The sequence below is a fragment of the Caloenas nicobarica genome, chromosome 17 (assembly GCF_036013445.1).
Source record: "Caloenas nicobarica isolate bCalNic1 chromosome 17, bCalNic1.hap1, whole genome shotgun sequence".
Taxonomy (NCBI): domain Eukaryota; kingdom Metazoa; phylum Chordata; class Aves; order Columbiformes; family Columbidae; genus Caloenas; species Caloenas nicobarica.
The window spans coordinates 5,468,113-5,483,451 of NC_088261.1; the positions used below are offsets into that span (position 1 = coordinate 5,468,113).

Consider the following 15,339-nt stretch of genomic DNA (forward strand, 5'->3'; position numbering starts at 1 on the left):
TGGCCCGTGGTGAACCAGACACCTATAGCCTTACGCACAAGAGACGGGGGTAAACTACGGCATTTACAGTCAGCTGGGGTGGCATTTAACACACAGCAAGTCTTGTGACCTTCCTCCTTGCAAGGAATGCCAAGGAATCATGCCTGAAGGAAAGACTTCTTTTGCAAGACATTAAATCAGAAAAAAACCCCTCTTTTCTCTCTGAAGATGCCACAGGCTTATTCAAAATCACCACTGACAAGTAGAGAAGGTTGGAAAAACCTACTTCTGAGGGCCAGTAGGCTGACAAGCAGACTCAATTCGCTTTATGACTTTCCTTTTTTCACCCCTTATCTTTCCCGACATGCACATTCAGAAAGAGATAAAGAGCAGCTGCTCCGAGCCCTCCTCACGGCTCTGTCACCTCCGGACACCGCTGTCCCTGCTCCTGGGACTTTCGCTGCTCCAGAGGATGTTCTCCTTTACCAGGGGGATGCTCAGCCTTCCTGCCCCTCCATTCCCTCTGCAAAGCGAGTGGGAAAGGTGCTTTCCCCTATTACATGGGGTTTGGAGGGGTGATGGAGGCAAAGACTGCTGCAAGAGGAGAGCCACGAGACCCCATCTGCCTGCTTCCCAAGGGTGATAAACCTTTGCGTTTCACCCGTTGGCACCCAGCCCTTGCAAATCCTTTTGGCCAAGCTGATCTCACCCACAAACCAGCCCCATTTGGTTTGCCAAGGACTTTCTCCCGAGCTCTGCTCAAGGCTGAGCACAGCCCAACAGCATCGGGCAGCGAAGCCACATCTCTCCCTGTGCATCACAGTCCTGCTGCAACCTGCTGCTTGCTCCCTCCACATCGCTGCCTCTTCCACATTTAGCTGCCATGACGGCAAAAGCTGGGTCAGGCCAAAAAAGTGTGCATTGCACAAACACACACAGCAGATGCTCAGGTCCCAGTCCAGAACCCAAACACAAACCCAACTTTTCCCCCTCCCCACTCTTTCTTTTGCTTTGCGCAGCTCTCTCTGGAGACAGATGCATCCAGTTTAACCAGCGGCACAGCCCGGAGCGCATGAGCTGCAAATCAGCCCTGTGACGCCCCGCTGGCTTGGTCAGAGATGAAGTATCCAGAGATGGAGGCTGGTCAGCATTGGGTCCTGCCAGGACTTTGCAGCAAGGTGTCATTCTCATCCTTCTGCAATTAACAGAGAGCGCACTGCGAAATGACCTGAACTTGCAGGAACGGCACCTTATTCCCACCTTTTGGGATTGTTTCAGGCTACTACATTCTTGCTCGGACACTGTCTCCTCTGAAGGGCAGGCACATAAGCAAACATGAGTCCTTCTAGAAAATACAGTTGGTTTACACGATGCGGCAACACTAAAAGAGATTTTTTTTTTTTTTAATGGCTTGCAGGAGAGGAGTTTAGCTTATTTATTTTCTTCGTGTTGGTGGAGAATAGCAGCTGATGGGCAAGAGATGAAAGCACCCCAAGCAGAGATTTCTTGCCACGTTTCAGGGAGTTAATCTCATCAGAGAACTGCTTCACATCTGTTTGAACAGGGATGGAGCGGTTCACTGGAGCCAAACCTTGTGCTGGTGCAGACGAGCTGACCCCGCCACATGCACCGTGCCAAATTCTCCACCCTCCTCTGGACAGCAACAGGGTGGGAAGGAAAAAAGAGGGAAGACCAAGCAGCTCCAAGCCATGCATGCAAAAGGTCAGAAAGTGCACCCACGCCATTTCTTTTTTGCAGTTCAGCCTATTCACTTAATAAGCAGTGCCATGGACTGGAAAGTCAGCTCATGGTACAGTTACAGCAGCTGGTCCCCATGTGGGAGCAGGGACCTGCTGTCACAGATGATGCCCACACCCAGGAGGTTTACAGAGATGCACACATCCTAAAAGCTGGGACAACCCGGAGTCCTAACAGCTCTCAGAGCTGCTGACACCCTCATCCTAAGTAAAAAGGCAAGAGAGGAGAAATGCCTCTTCTGGCATTCACCCATGGAAAGGACTGGATTTTTATACTCAAACAGTAGATGTCAGAAAGCAGATGTTGTGTACATACGGTTCAAAGACACCTTTTTCCCCTGCTTAAGCCAAATCAGTGAAATAACTCAGCTGAATACTGAAAGCGTGCTTGCATCAGCAAGTCCCAGGGAAGAGGAGCCTTCCCTAAGGCGAGTCCCCACGCACCCCACCAGATGCAGTTCCAGAGCACACTCCTACTTTACACCCGGGAAAACTGAGGCACGACGGAACTTAACAAACCCAGAGTCCCCAGCAGCACCGGCTGGGCTACACGGCCCTGCTACGAACATTCAGCGCACCAGCAGCTCTCACTTGGGGCAGAAATAGGGCTTTCACCTACATCCATTAAGTGCTCACTTGGGTCAGGGTCTTTCCCAAGCCCGTTGTAACTCAGACATCGCAGCCTTGCCACAAGTAACACCACAGAGACATGGAAGGACATCACCCACGCTGGTGATGCTCGATGTTTTTTAGGGCGCTAAGGTATTTGGTTAAGAGCTACACTTGTCATCTGAAGAGAGGATGAAAAGCACAACCTCACGCTCGGCTGTATAAACCACAACCCTCGCCCCGCTTGCCGGGCAGCCAGTCTGTAATTCCCATTATACAGCCTGACAGGTTGGTAATGGCACACGTAATAATATATTGATTTTTGTCCGCTGTACGAGAGGCTGCCAGGCGGCCCGAGGAAGGGAATTGCCGAGATGAGAGTTTCCTCTCAAAACACCCGCAAGAAAAATGGGATACTAAATGGGAAGGTAATGGATGAGACCATCAGCTGGGGCAAATTACCTCCACTTTTCTCAGGGTGTTTCAAAAGTCTCCCGTCTTCCCACCCCAAGACTCAGTGCTGTGATTTACACCATGGGTAACTGGGAACCTTGCCCCTGTCTTACAGGAACATATAATTGAAGTAAAGTCAGCAGGTTTTGGGGGTTATGGGAAAAAATTAAGTATTTTTGCATGTCTTATCGCCTGCTTCTGTGTTTTTATTTCCAGGACAAGATTTTTAACCGTTAGGGAGAGCAGAGGGTGTTCTGTATTGGGATCTGGCATTTGGTACTTGGCTCAGAGGGAAGAAGCTTGGAAAGTGAAATCTTTCTTGAAGACTTTCATAGCAGCTGCCCTCTCTGGCACCGGGGAATTTGGATGCTCCCCTGAGGATCTACCTTGGCAGGTGCCTCCAAACTGGGGGTAAGGGAGGTACGGCAGGTTGGGATCCTCCCAGATTGCTCAGTCTCTTCTGAGAAACCCAGTGGTAAAGGCGTTTGGCTCAGCAAAGAGATTACTAAATGCCCAACCTTGCTAAGGAAGAATTAAGGAGTGGCTTGCACAAGGATTCCATTCAATGACATGAAAATTCAATTAATATAGCCATTTAAAATTGCTTTAAACATCGAATACATTGACTTTAAAACACTTATTTCAAACAAGCGATTTAAGATGGTGCCAGCCTATGGCCATGCTTTAATATTAAACAGCTTACGTTAGCCTAGGCAAGCAGGACATGCCAGCTGCCAAAGTTTTAAGGAAAGTCATTGATGAAAACACAACCAGAAAAGGCTGAAATACAAACACAGCTTTTGGAGGAGCCTGGCTCTCTCATAAGGACAAAGAAAACATCTTCATTTCAGTTAATTCGCCTCGTTCAGCTCAACACCCAAACTTCAACAACCCCATGAACAAATCATGAGCACAACAGAGAAACGCATGTTTTCCAATCTGCAAGTAAACTGCAACCCGGGTGGCCAAGATCGCTAATTACGGTGACCAGAAGTGTAATTCATTACATACAATTAACGTTCTAGTTAATGAATCAACTAGTTTCAAATGTAAAATGTGTTTTGAGACATTTACTTTGTCTGCCCTACATGTCCAGCACATTTCTAGTTTATTAACTGATCAAATAACATTAAAATACTAGGTTTCTGCATTTTAAACTCTTGTTTTCATCTCCATGTAACCTGAGTCAGAAATACAAAAAAATAAATCAATCGCATAAACCCAAAATTCGCCATTTCCCACTAGAATAAAAACATAAAAAATTAATCACCCAGCCGAACAGCTGCCTAAATAAATGCCCCCAGATCCACCCGGCCCCTTGCTCAGAAAAGGAAGTATCTGATTACACCAAGCAGAAGCAGCTTTTTACAACCAAACAGGAAAACATCCTCTTCCTTACAGAATGACCAAAAAAAAAAAAAAATCCCTTCCCACAAAAACAGACTGCTTAAATCACGATTCCCTCCTTGCTGATTTTGGCGGCGGTCATGACCATGGATATGTAGGTCATTCACACTCGCATCCCAAATTGCTTCACACTTTCTGCCTTTGCCCAGGAAGCCACCGGGAGCGAGGTTTCCTTCAAATCCCCAGTTCTTCCAATTGTGAAGCAGGGAGAGCTGTATCCAAATGGATGGTATATATGGAAATATATGAAGGAGGTGGGGGTTCCCCAAACCATGCTCAGAGAGATGGTACCACCGGTCCCCACCACAAGAACTGTGCTCCACAGGACCAGCTCTACAGACAGGGTGGGAACGGAGAGAGACGTCCCAGCAAAAACCCTCGGCACGTCTCCAGCTGAAATAACCATTTCCCACCGTAGGCTGCGAAAGGCTGAGGGCACATCTGCTCTCCTTCCTCAGCAGATTTTGCTTTCGCCTGCTGGGATTTAATTGTTGTGCCAAGATCTGCCTGGCCTTGGGGAAGATGGGGGCGAAGGAACAGCTCTGCGGAAAGGAGAGTAATTAATTGCTCGCCAGCTCCCAGCCATCCCCGCAGTGGTCCCAGTTTAAGCATCCCCAGAGATGGAGGAAGAGGGAGCTCTGGGAGCATTTCCAATGTGGTACCCAGCCACAAGACCAGGGGCTCCCAGGCACAGATTTGCTAACTTGGCATACTTTTGCTTTCCCAGCTAGCAATTCATTTTCTCTTTTTTTTTGTAGCTAAACGTAAAGCAAGGAGCTGAGAAACCCAGCACACGCTTCCCCATCCTCCAAAGAAACACGCACACCCTCCCCCTGCACTTGAGGGTCCTGCTCAGAGTGCAGGCTGGTTGGCTGGGCTCTCCTTTAGTTAATTTTCATTCATTTCAACTCAATAACTATTAGAAGTTTAGAGACAGTGCCTTAGAAATAACCTCTTGTGCAACACATGAATGCAACCCCCTGCTCCCCGTGAGCACGTCCACAAACGTTGCAAAACCGCGCAGGGACGGGCAGTCGGAAGCAGGAGCAGGTCTGCAGCGAAACAGCCCTAGAAATGCAGCTGCTACTCTCCAAAAAACAACCTCAAAGGCAAACAGGGTGTTAAAGGACCAAAAGCAGCAGCCCGTGGATAGCAGAGCTCGAGGAAACCAAACGTGGGGCAACAAAGCTGTTGGAACACGCGTAAAACCCAGACACGTCTCGTAAAGAAATTCCTCCATTGATATCAAACCTGAGTCCTGCTCTGTAATGGCAAGAGAGCCAGGCCTCTGGGAAGACTTAATATAAAGATGTCCTAAGGAATGAGACGCCCCTCGAGATACCCAAAGGCACGAGGAAGGAGGCACCTCCCTCCCGCCGGCTCCGGTGCGTGGCCGAGGCTCTCCCCGGAGCTGTGGGCTCAAACCCTCGCACTAAGAAAGCGTCGCCAACTTTGAGAGACACAAAGTCTGAAAGGCAGGGAGTCTCAGAAAGATCTGAGAATTCTGGAAAGCTAGAAGCAGCTCCGGCTCGCAAAGCAGCAAGGTCAGAGCCAGGAGTAATCGGAGCTAAACCCTTCTGCTCGGGGAGGAAGGGAAAGGACAATTTGCTTTTGCTTTCAGAGGCAAGACTAAATTTACCGTTCGCTGGTCTTTTCTCCAGAAGTTTTAGGAGAAAGAGGCCGAGATACAGAAAAGAGAGAAGTAGAATTACGCATTAAATCACATTAGGCTTTTGGCTGGGACCTGCAGAAGAAGCTAAATGCCGAAAAAATCCTGTACCCCTTTTGTACAAGACTGAAATTGATATATAACCATCTCCTTTACCTAAGAGGAAGCCGTGGTCACAAACCCCCTCAACATGTAGAATATTGTTATCGATCTAAACTTAATAAGAAGCTACAATATACTGAATTTCAAGTGCATTCCCCTGTATCCCTGCCCACCGAGAGCCCTACACACCATCACGGCGCAGGTCCCAGTGCTGGGATCTGCAGGGAGGTCTCTCCTTGCACAGCTGTCACACCCACGGGCTGGCAAGAGAGAGAAGACATCCTCAGGCACGGGGATTTTATAGGTTGAAGCAAGATTAAAAGGAAAAAAAAAAAAAAAAGGTGCACGCCAGCCTGTCTGAGGGCTGGAGCCTGGAACTGCCTGCATTTCACATCAGATGTGAAAGCTGCAGCAGCCTGGAGGGGGGAAAAAAAGACACATTCCTGCTATTATATAAACAGATAAAGTGCTGAATAGGGGCTGGCTTGCCAACTGCAACCATTAGCCTCTGCCAGCTTGGAGAATTCTGGCTCCAGAGAGGGCGCAGGCAGGAACCTCGCCTCTGTTCCGATACCCCAGTCCCAGGGAGGACACCCCCGTTAGCAGAGAAGACCCACTGTGCTCCATGCCCGTGGCAGAGTGAGCATCACTGCTGCACACAGGGCGCCGGGGATCGAGCCCACGCTGCCAAACACGTCCCACCTCTGCCCTGCCCTGCGTTGCCTGACCTTCCCCTCCCTCCCTGCATCTCAGCATCCCCCAAAACCACATTTTCCTTAGGAGGAGCAACAGCAAACAGGGGGGTTAATTAAAGCCAGGCGGCTCGGATGCCAAGCAGACACCAGGACACATCCACCTGAGAATCCCATGGGGGAAGGAAGAAGGGCAGAAGGAGCCAGGATGGGAAGCGAGCAGAGAAAGGATGCTGCAAGACAGCAGCTTGCAGCAGGGCAGGGTTGGGGAGCACGGCGAGGAGAGCAGAAAACACCCCACCGCTGCCAGGCACCATCGTTTGCTGTCAATGCCTCCAGCAGCCTAAGGGTTAAAAATAACTGTGGGGAGCGCTGGTGGTTTCATCAGTAACCCAAACCAGAGGAAACAGTGCAAATCCCAAAGCCGGTTACCCAACTTCCACCAACCCAACCTCCACCAACCCAACTTCCACCTGCGCTGCCCAGCGCTGCAGGCAAAGCCTCAGCCCCAGCTCCTCCGCAAAAAACAAGCCCAATGCTGCAAAAAACTCTTCATCCCTGCCCTCCCGCCAGCAGCTCGCAGGATGCGGGGAGCCAAAAATCTCCAGCCCTGGGCACATCAGCTGCTCTTAGTGCTCAGGAGGAGGAACCAGGCAACTGCTCGTGTGGCAGAAATGACGCTGCTGAGTTCCTCCAGCATCCCAGGGGCCACAGGATGGTCTCCACGGGGGTGATGCCCCATGGCTGGTGTGCACGGGGTCAAAAGCAAGTGCAGTGCAGCACAGTCCAGCTCCGAGGCACCCGCGGGCTGTGGCTGAGCTGCATCGTATCAACCGGAGCGCAGCGCTCCCCAAGCTCTGCTCTAGATGTCAATAAGCACATCCAACCGCACAGCTAAGGAGGAATATCGAAGCAGTTTTGGCATCGGCAGGGCTGAAGCGCGTGCTTCCAGGCTGGTGCAAAGCTGGGGACCGGCATCCTTTGGGGAGAAAGTTTGAATCTGAGCCAAGGTGGCACCGAAAAACATCGCCTTCATCCCGATGAGCTGCCAAAGACACCGCAACCATCGTAAACTTGCCTGACAACATACTCGCCTCCACGGGGATCTACTATGCAACAGCATCTCTGTCTCTGAAGAGCGGTTTGGGGAAATAAATCACCCCGAAAGCAACCCTGGCACACAGTGTGTGCTGTGAAGGTGCACATTGCGTAACGCACTAAGTGTAACACAAACCCTGTTTCCCCGAAAATAAGATCTACCCCAAAAATAAGCCCTAGCATGATTTTTCAGGATTTTTGAGGATGCTTGAAATATAAGCCCTACTCCAAAGCCCTAGTTACACTTCATTAAAAACTCAATTTAAATAGTATCCAGGCAGCTACACATGTAAAAAAGTAAGCACCTTTTGGAGCAAAAATTGTATAAGACCCTGTCTTATTTTCGAGGAAACAGGATAGACCAGGCTGACATGGGGCCACAAAATGCTTCAGGAGCTTTTAGTGAACGCACAAAGTTACACCAAGGGGCCAAATGCATCTTCACAGGTGACTGATTTTCAAGCCCGCCCAGGTGTAACATTGCCCAGCCGGTCTGAACTCAGCTAAACCTTCTCCTCCCCATCTCAGCATCTCCGAGCACCCGCAAGATGCTGGAGCCGGCTTGCCAAGAAGGTTTGGAAACATCCACGTTTCTCTCTTTGCGAGCTCGAGAAGCAATGCTGACCCTCCCCAGGAAGGTTCCTGGCCTTTTGCTGCCTCATTGCTGCCCCAGCCCACGGCTCACTGCCCTCCCAACCCTGCCCCAAACTGCCCCCAACAGCTCCTGCCTCCCCGGACAGGGCGAAACCCCCAGCACTGGGGGAAGAAAATAGGGACAGGGAGGAAGGGCTCGGTGTGATATAAATCACAGGCACAACTTGGGTAAGTCAGCTGCCATTTAATGCACTTGCCAATGTTAATTAAGCAGAAGGACTGTCTCTAAGAATTGCTTTTTAATTTTATCATGCAGGCCTTTGCTCTGGTGTAACAAGGAGAAGCTCACAGAAACCCAAAGTGAACTGTTGCTACATTAGCCTTTTTTTTTTTTTTTCCTACTATTCCCCCTGGCCGAGCCCCCTCTTACGATGAAGATATTCATCATTTAATTAACAAAGCATCCCTGCGCCATGCGGTCCCCATGGCACCAGGCAGCTGCTCAGAAGTAGCAGGCATTTAATCACCGACCCAGCGGGGCAGGCGTCGGGACACGTCTTGCCTTGTTCCCCCCAACCTTTGGCTGCAAAACCCTGGGGTTGGCATTGGATGGGGCAGGGGGACGCCTGCATCCATGGCAGGGCTGTATTTGGGGGACAGGCCACCGGGATCCCGGACTGTCCCCAGCAAAGAGGTGGCTGCCTACACCACGGGCACAGGCTCTGCACGGCTCCCTGGGCATCAGAACACGTTTGTCTCCGGCCCCTTCTTGCAAACTGGAGTTATCGTGCTGTCTTTGCCCATTTGGGGCCCTGACCCCTCTTCCCTTGCCCTTCACACCCCATCATCACAAGGCTGGTGTGAGCAGAGAAGCCACCTTACAAGTCACGCAGCTTCGCCGCGCCCTGGACCTTGCCATTTGGCTGCTGGCCATCTTCAGCGCCCGGAGGTTTTTATTACAATACTTTGCCCTCTTTTTCTTTTTTTTTTTTTTTTTTTCCCTGTAATCCCTGGAACCTCCTGCCCTGTGCAGGTGATGCCCAAAGCCGGCGGATGCCGCCTCCTCCTCCCCTCTCCCACCAGCCCAGCTCCGCCGGAGCAGCAGCAACAGCCCAGCAAAAACTCCACGTCGAGCCATAACCAATGGCAAATTCTTCGAGCGAAACGTAATGTGCTGGGAAGCGCCTCACCATTTTGCTTGGGAAAACGATCCATTTGGCAGCAGAGAGGAGGAAAACATGCTTTGTTTTACAAATCCTCTCCCCAGCAGGAGAGACACTCCCAGAATTTAATATACTGACAGCACTTGGCTGCTTTAACCACTGAAACTTAAGAGCGTGTCAAAAAAAGAAAAAAAAAGAAAAGCGATACACTAGGTAATATTAAAGCCTAGCCCATTCTGCCACTGGTGGCAACCGACACAGCAATTCCACGGCAAACAGAAGCCGCAATTGTCCCACCCGTGGCAGCCAGCAGGGTCGGGCTGCAGGGTCCCAGGCTTCTCCAAGTGCCGGACACCCCCAACTAATTCAGTTTTCATCCTCTCTAAGGGTGAGGGTCTACAGCAGCTCCTTGCAGGAAAGCAGAGAAGATGCCAACAGGTAAATCTAGGAAGTTACATTATAGCAGAGGAACAGAATTCCGAATTATTCAGCACAAGGATTACTTCTATGAAAGGCAACCAGCTCCATCCGGGTGACTAGCAAGCTTCTTGCAACCCCAAACTCCAGCCTCAACAAAATATTAAGTATTTCAGTGTACTTTCACTTATCCTCCCATACATTGAACTGCTTACGGGAAAACACACCTCATCCAAAGAGGGCAGCAGACAGCACTTTTTTGGGAGGGGATTTTAATTTTGCAGGGTGGGGTTTGGGCTCCAGGCAGTTGACAGCGTTACCAGAGCAGAAGGAAAGAGCAACCGGTATCTCTAACTAAAGAACCTGTCATTAAATCAGGCCGGCTGTGCCCAAACAGAACATACCCTGTTGAACGGCCACTGCCAGCCTCTTGCAGGCAGCAACAACATAAATGTTATTTTGAGGGCAGGCAGTTGGATCAAATTGCCTCCGCACCAGAGGCCACTTCTGACCTCTCTGAAGAGCAGCCTCGAAACAAGTAAGTCCGTCTGCTGTTCACGTTTTTAATCTTTTTAAGCAAAGAGAAGTCTGCCTCGTATCTTAGCACTTTTATAGTTGTTTGCAGCCTTCAAGCATTCTTGGAAACACTAATTAATCCTTACGAAAGCCTGTAACGAAAACAGCATCCCTCCTACTTCAGGGGAGGGGAGCAGGATGGATAAATGTGGTGAATCGCTGAGCATCGGTGCCAGTGGTGGGGAGGGAAAGGCAGGACCTGCCCGTGCTCCAGCACAACATTTAAAATATGGGTTTGCTGCCCTGCCCTTTGGCTGATTATCAAGCACAGCTTTTGTGGGGGCCCTGGCAGGCGGGAGGAGAACAACCCCCAAACCTCATCTTGTAGCGGGTGGGTCGGGCAGAACGTTACGTCAAAGAAAGCTGAGAGGCTGGGCAGCCTCAGGCCTGGCAACATGCTCGTCCCACTTGAAAAAAAGGATGGGGCACCTCCGAAGGTGGGGATGCTGTCACACACCCCCTCGCCAGCACACTGGGCTGCCTTCAGAACTCGGTCGAATCAGCGGAAAGGCTCCCAGTGACCTAAATCACAGGGATTTTCAAAAAATAGAAAGAATAAACAAAAGCGAGAGCTGGGCACCAGGTCACTGGGTTTGCACGAAAACCTGTTTTGCAGCATCATCATCATTGCACGTTATGTCAGCAACTACACGGACCAACCCTAATCACAACCCCTCTGCGGTGGATGCTGCATTAATAGCTCACAAGAAGAGGTCTCTGCCCCACCGTGATCACCCGTCCATCCCTCTCTGCTTGTCCTTCCCCTCAAATCCGCGTTTTCCAGCTGGGAAGCAGCAGGAGCTCAGCCCTCGAAGACTCCCCACTGCCTCACAGCCCCAGAGCCTGGAGAGTGAACCGAGCATCACCAATGCACCCCCAAAACGCCACCTCCCGAGAGTCAGCCCATCAAAAACCACAGCGATTGGGATTTGTTCAGTGGGGTATCCCACATTCACTACCCGCAGGCAAGGAATAATACCGTCTCATTAAAAACGTGCTTCGAGTCTATTATAGTATCTAGGACAAAGTGTTCCCTATTTTGACACTAAGATATATTTTATCAGAGCAAGCTCTTCAGAAACACTCACTCACAAAGACTTATCTGACTGTAACAGGTTCCCTGCTTTCCCCAGAACTTTAAAATTAATTTCTAGCGCTTTTTCCCCCCGCTTAGTCAGATGATGGGATGTCCCCACGGTCAGATTTGGCATCTGGGCAGCTGATGTGACACATTCCCAGCTCCCTCACACCCTGTACAGCCAACCCGCGGGGAGGGAGAGGAAGGTCCAAAGCATCATTGAGAAAAACCAGTGTCTGGAGCCAGAGAGAACTTGGGAGCACTCACGGTACTTCACAGGCACAGAGATTGTTGGTTTGTTTGGTTTTTTTTTTGGGGGGGGTGATAGAAACACCTTCTAAAATTAGCACCTGCCTTTCTGCCAGCTCCAATGGGCTGCTGGTGCAATGATAAGGGTTTGACAGGGCTGAGAGGGGACGATATTTTGGCACAGATCTGCTGCCAACTCCCGGCCGCTTCTGTCCCGTGGGGATCTCCTGGCTGTGTGTGTCACCCACTGCGACCACACAGATCCCAGACAGAAACGGTCGTTGTCCCCAAGAGTCGTACCCCCAGCTCCCATGTGGGGGGCATATTCATCTCAGAAAAAGCACCTTATCTCATGGTTGAGAGTCAGTCACAAGAGCTTTCTATAAAGGAACGCAAACACATACAAAACTGTTCAGATTTCTCAGCAGGACTGCTCCAAAGATAGCCCTGCGTCACATAAACCAGCCGGGCAGCAGTGGGTAACTGGAAGTGTGCCTCACAAGGGGGTGAAGGGGTCAGGGACATGCCCCAGACAACACATCCACCTGCTAAAAAGTTAACAGGACCAGAAAATGGGGAGAAAAAAAATAAGAAAAAAAAAAAAAATCAAGAAGGAAACCACGAGACTCTAGACCAGCTGTTTTCACGTAGACAGACTGACACCGAGCAGACCTATGGGGCAAGAAAGCAACTCCCGATGCCCAGCAAAGATCTGAGCAACTTTTCCCCAGGTGGTAGAACTGGTTACGCTGAACAGCTGGGTGCCTTGAAGGCTCCTTGGGAGAAAAACCAAGTTTGTAGCCAGGTCTGTTTTCAGCTTGCATGGAAAACTTGCTGGTTTTCAAAGCCCTGTGTACCCCAGAGCCTTGAAAATGCCCAGCGCTTCAGTCTTTTTATCACCATCTATCAGTAGAAAAGGTTAAAAGCTAATTTGCTGGATACAGAGCAGTGCTCCTCAGCTGCCTTTCTGTTTGCTCACAGCAACTTTCGGTGGTGTTGCTTCTCAGCTAATGCCCAGCTCAAATAGACTTTCAAGGGGAAAGGTCTTGGGATCCATACAAATAATTCCCCGCTCTCGCACACTCATTTCTACAAGCCCTGGTCAACACCAGCCAAACTTCACCAAGTGATTGTGTGTCAGAAAGAACAAGATAAAGCAAAGCTGCCAACTGTCAGTATTTCTGAGCTGGGAAGAAAGGAGCTGATTCTCAAAAGCTGCTGGCTCAAATTGCCTCAGCGCCTTTACAGATCTGCTTTAAACATCGAACTTTTGGAAAGTTGAGTGGGAACCTCATTGAGTGGGCTGTGCATACTGCAAACCTCAGAGCTATCAAGCGCAAAGCAATGAAGGGAAGGACAAAAATGCACTCGGCAGGGTTTCTCTTGCAGACAATGCAAAGCATCTCCCGGGGGTTATTTTCCCATCTCCAACACCATGACCACCCTGCAGCTCCTCAGCCACTTCCCCACAATTACACCACGAAAGCTAGACCAGCAAAAACCAAGCGTGCCCCCTCTTTGCTAGCAGGCTTTCGAAAATGGGATGTGTTTTGCTCCTAGACTACCTTTTTCCCACCGCGAGCAGGCAAGCCCCCCAGGAGAAACCTGTCCATCCTCACCTGCCGCAGGTGCCTCAGCAGCTCGGTGGCCTCCTCCTGCTTCCCCTGCTTCACCAGCACCAGCATGTCCTGGATCATGCAGATCCGCCGGTGGTAAGGGGGCAAGCTGCTGCCACCACCCTTCCCAAACTTCTCGCCGGACTTCACCACGAGGGAGGCGAGGAAGTCCCCCCTTTCCCTGGGGGGTACTTTTTTGCGGTGGTGGGCCGGGGGGCTCTCCCCAGCGCTGCCTGGCTGGCAGCCCTTGGTCTGCTTGGTGCCCATGGTGTGTAGCCCCAGCTCCTGCAGCTCTGGGGCTGCATGCAAGGGAAGGGGGTTTGGGGATGGAAGCCACGGGAGGGGGGCACAAGGGGGCTGGGGGGGTGCACAAGGGGCTGGACAGGATGCACAAAGGGTTTGGGAGTGCACAGGGGGATGCGCAAAGGGGTGGGGATGATGCGAGAGGGGGGTTAGGGGTGCACGGGAGGTTGGGGGGGGATGCACAAAGGGATGGACAAGGGGTTGGGAGGATGCTCAGGGGGTTGGGAGGATACACAAGGGGTTCAGAGGGTGGGCGATGGGGCTCGGCGCCCCCCGGCAGCCTAGCAGGGGGGCCGGTGCGCGGCGGCGGGGCTGCTCCGCTCCCGCAGGCAGAGGAGGGGGCAGCAGCGCCCGGCGGAGAGGAGCCGCGCCGGGGCCCCGCAGCCCCGCTCCATCGCTGCGGGGAGCCGAGAAACCGGGATCCGAGAAGCTGCTTCTCCCGGCTCCGGGCGGCGGCAGCGATGAGAGCGGCCGGTGCTCAGCGCTGCAAAGCGGCGGCGGCTCCGCGCAACCCCCGAGCCGCCCTCGCTGCCGCCTCCTCCTCCTCCTCCCGGCGCCAAGGGGGCTCCCCCGGGCCGGGGCGGGGGCGGCCGCGATTTGGGGGCAACTGTTGCGCGGCGGGAGCTCCCCGGGGAGGCGGCGCGGCTGGGCTGGGCTGGGCTGGGCTCGCCCGGCTGGGGGTGCATGCAATGGGGAGGGCCGGGGGCGGGCACCGGGCATCAAGGCAGGGCTTGCGGAGGAAGCTGGAGCCGGACGGGGCTCTTCCTTCCTCCAGCGCCTCCTTTCGCCCCACCGAGCTGGGGATTGCACTGGGGGGAGCTGCATCTTGGGGGGCTTGTACCGGAGGGGTTGCGTGGAGGGGAGCTGCACCGGGCTTGTATAGCGGGGGCTGCACCGGGGGAGGGAGGCAGCGGGGCGGCAGGCTGGGGCATCCCCGCCGGTGGTTCCCGGGGAGGAGCACGGAGGGGTTTCCCGCTGGGTTCTCACCCCGAGCGACCTACGAGCGCTTGGCCGTGCCCGTCCCCCGCAGGGATGCGCTGTGAGCTGGGGAGGTGCCCGCAGCCGGCCCTGCCGGTCCCCGCGGGCGCTGCGCTGAGCCCGTCCCCGGGATAACGCACCGGGCAGCGGGGTCCTGCGGGACTCGCAGCTCCGGCTCTGGCTGCGGTTCCATAACAAACCCTGGCTGCTCCTGCACCTCCTGGCTTCCTCCCTCACCTTCACCCCGCTGCGGTGCCCATCTGGAAATCGCTGCTTGTGCCCTGCCAGCCCCTGCCCCGGCCAAAGCCCCCCGCTCCATCCTCACCCAAGCCCTTGCAGCCACCCCTCACGCACGCTGCTCCTTCCAGCAGCTCCCCGTCCAACGTTCAATCACTCCTTATCTTCCAGGCATTCCGCTCGAAGGGCTTAGGGCATGGATTGAAGCTCTTGAATAAAGATCACGATGAACAACTCTTCTAAATAGGGACCGCTCATCTGCTGCAGGAGACAGGTCGCTCAAGAGATGCCTGAGAGGAATAAGCTTTGGACAGATGAGGCCCCAGCAGCTGCCTCAGACCCTCTCCCAGTGCCAGGGGCTG

At 52.5% G+C, this 15,339-nt stretch overlaps 1 protein-coding gene across 1 annotated transcript in view; it reads right to left on the reverse strand.

Annotated features, from left to right (window-relative positions):
- Positions 1 to 14,404, reverse strand: part of LRRC75A (leucine rich repeat containing 75A) — a 67,879-nt gene extending 53,475 nt beyond the window's left edge. The window contains exon 1 of the mRNA XM_065647111.1: positions 13,463 to 14,404. Coding sequence (XP_065503183.1) covers positions 13,463 to 13,726 — 264 coding nt within the window. The 5' untranslated portion in view covers positions 13,727 to 14,404. The remainder of the gene's footprint in view (positions 1 to 13,462) is intronic.
- Between the last annotated feature and the right edge of the window lie 935 nt (positions 14,405 to 15,339).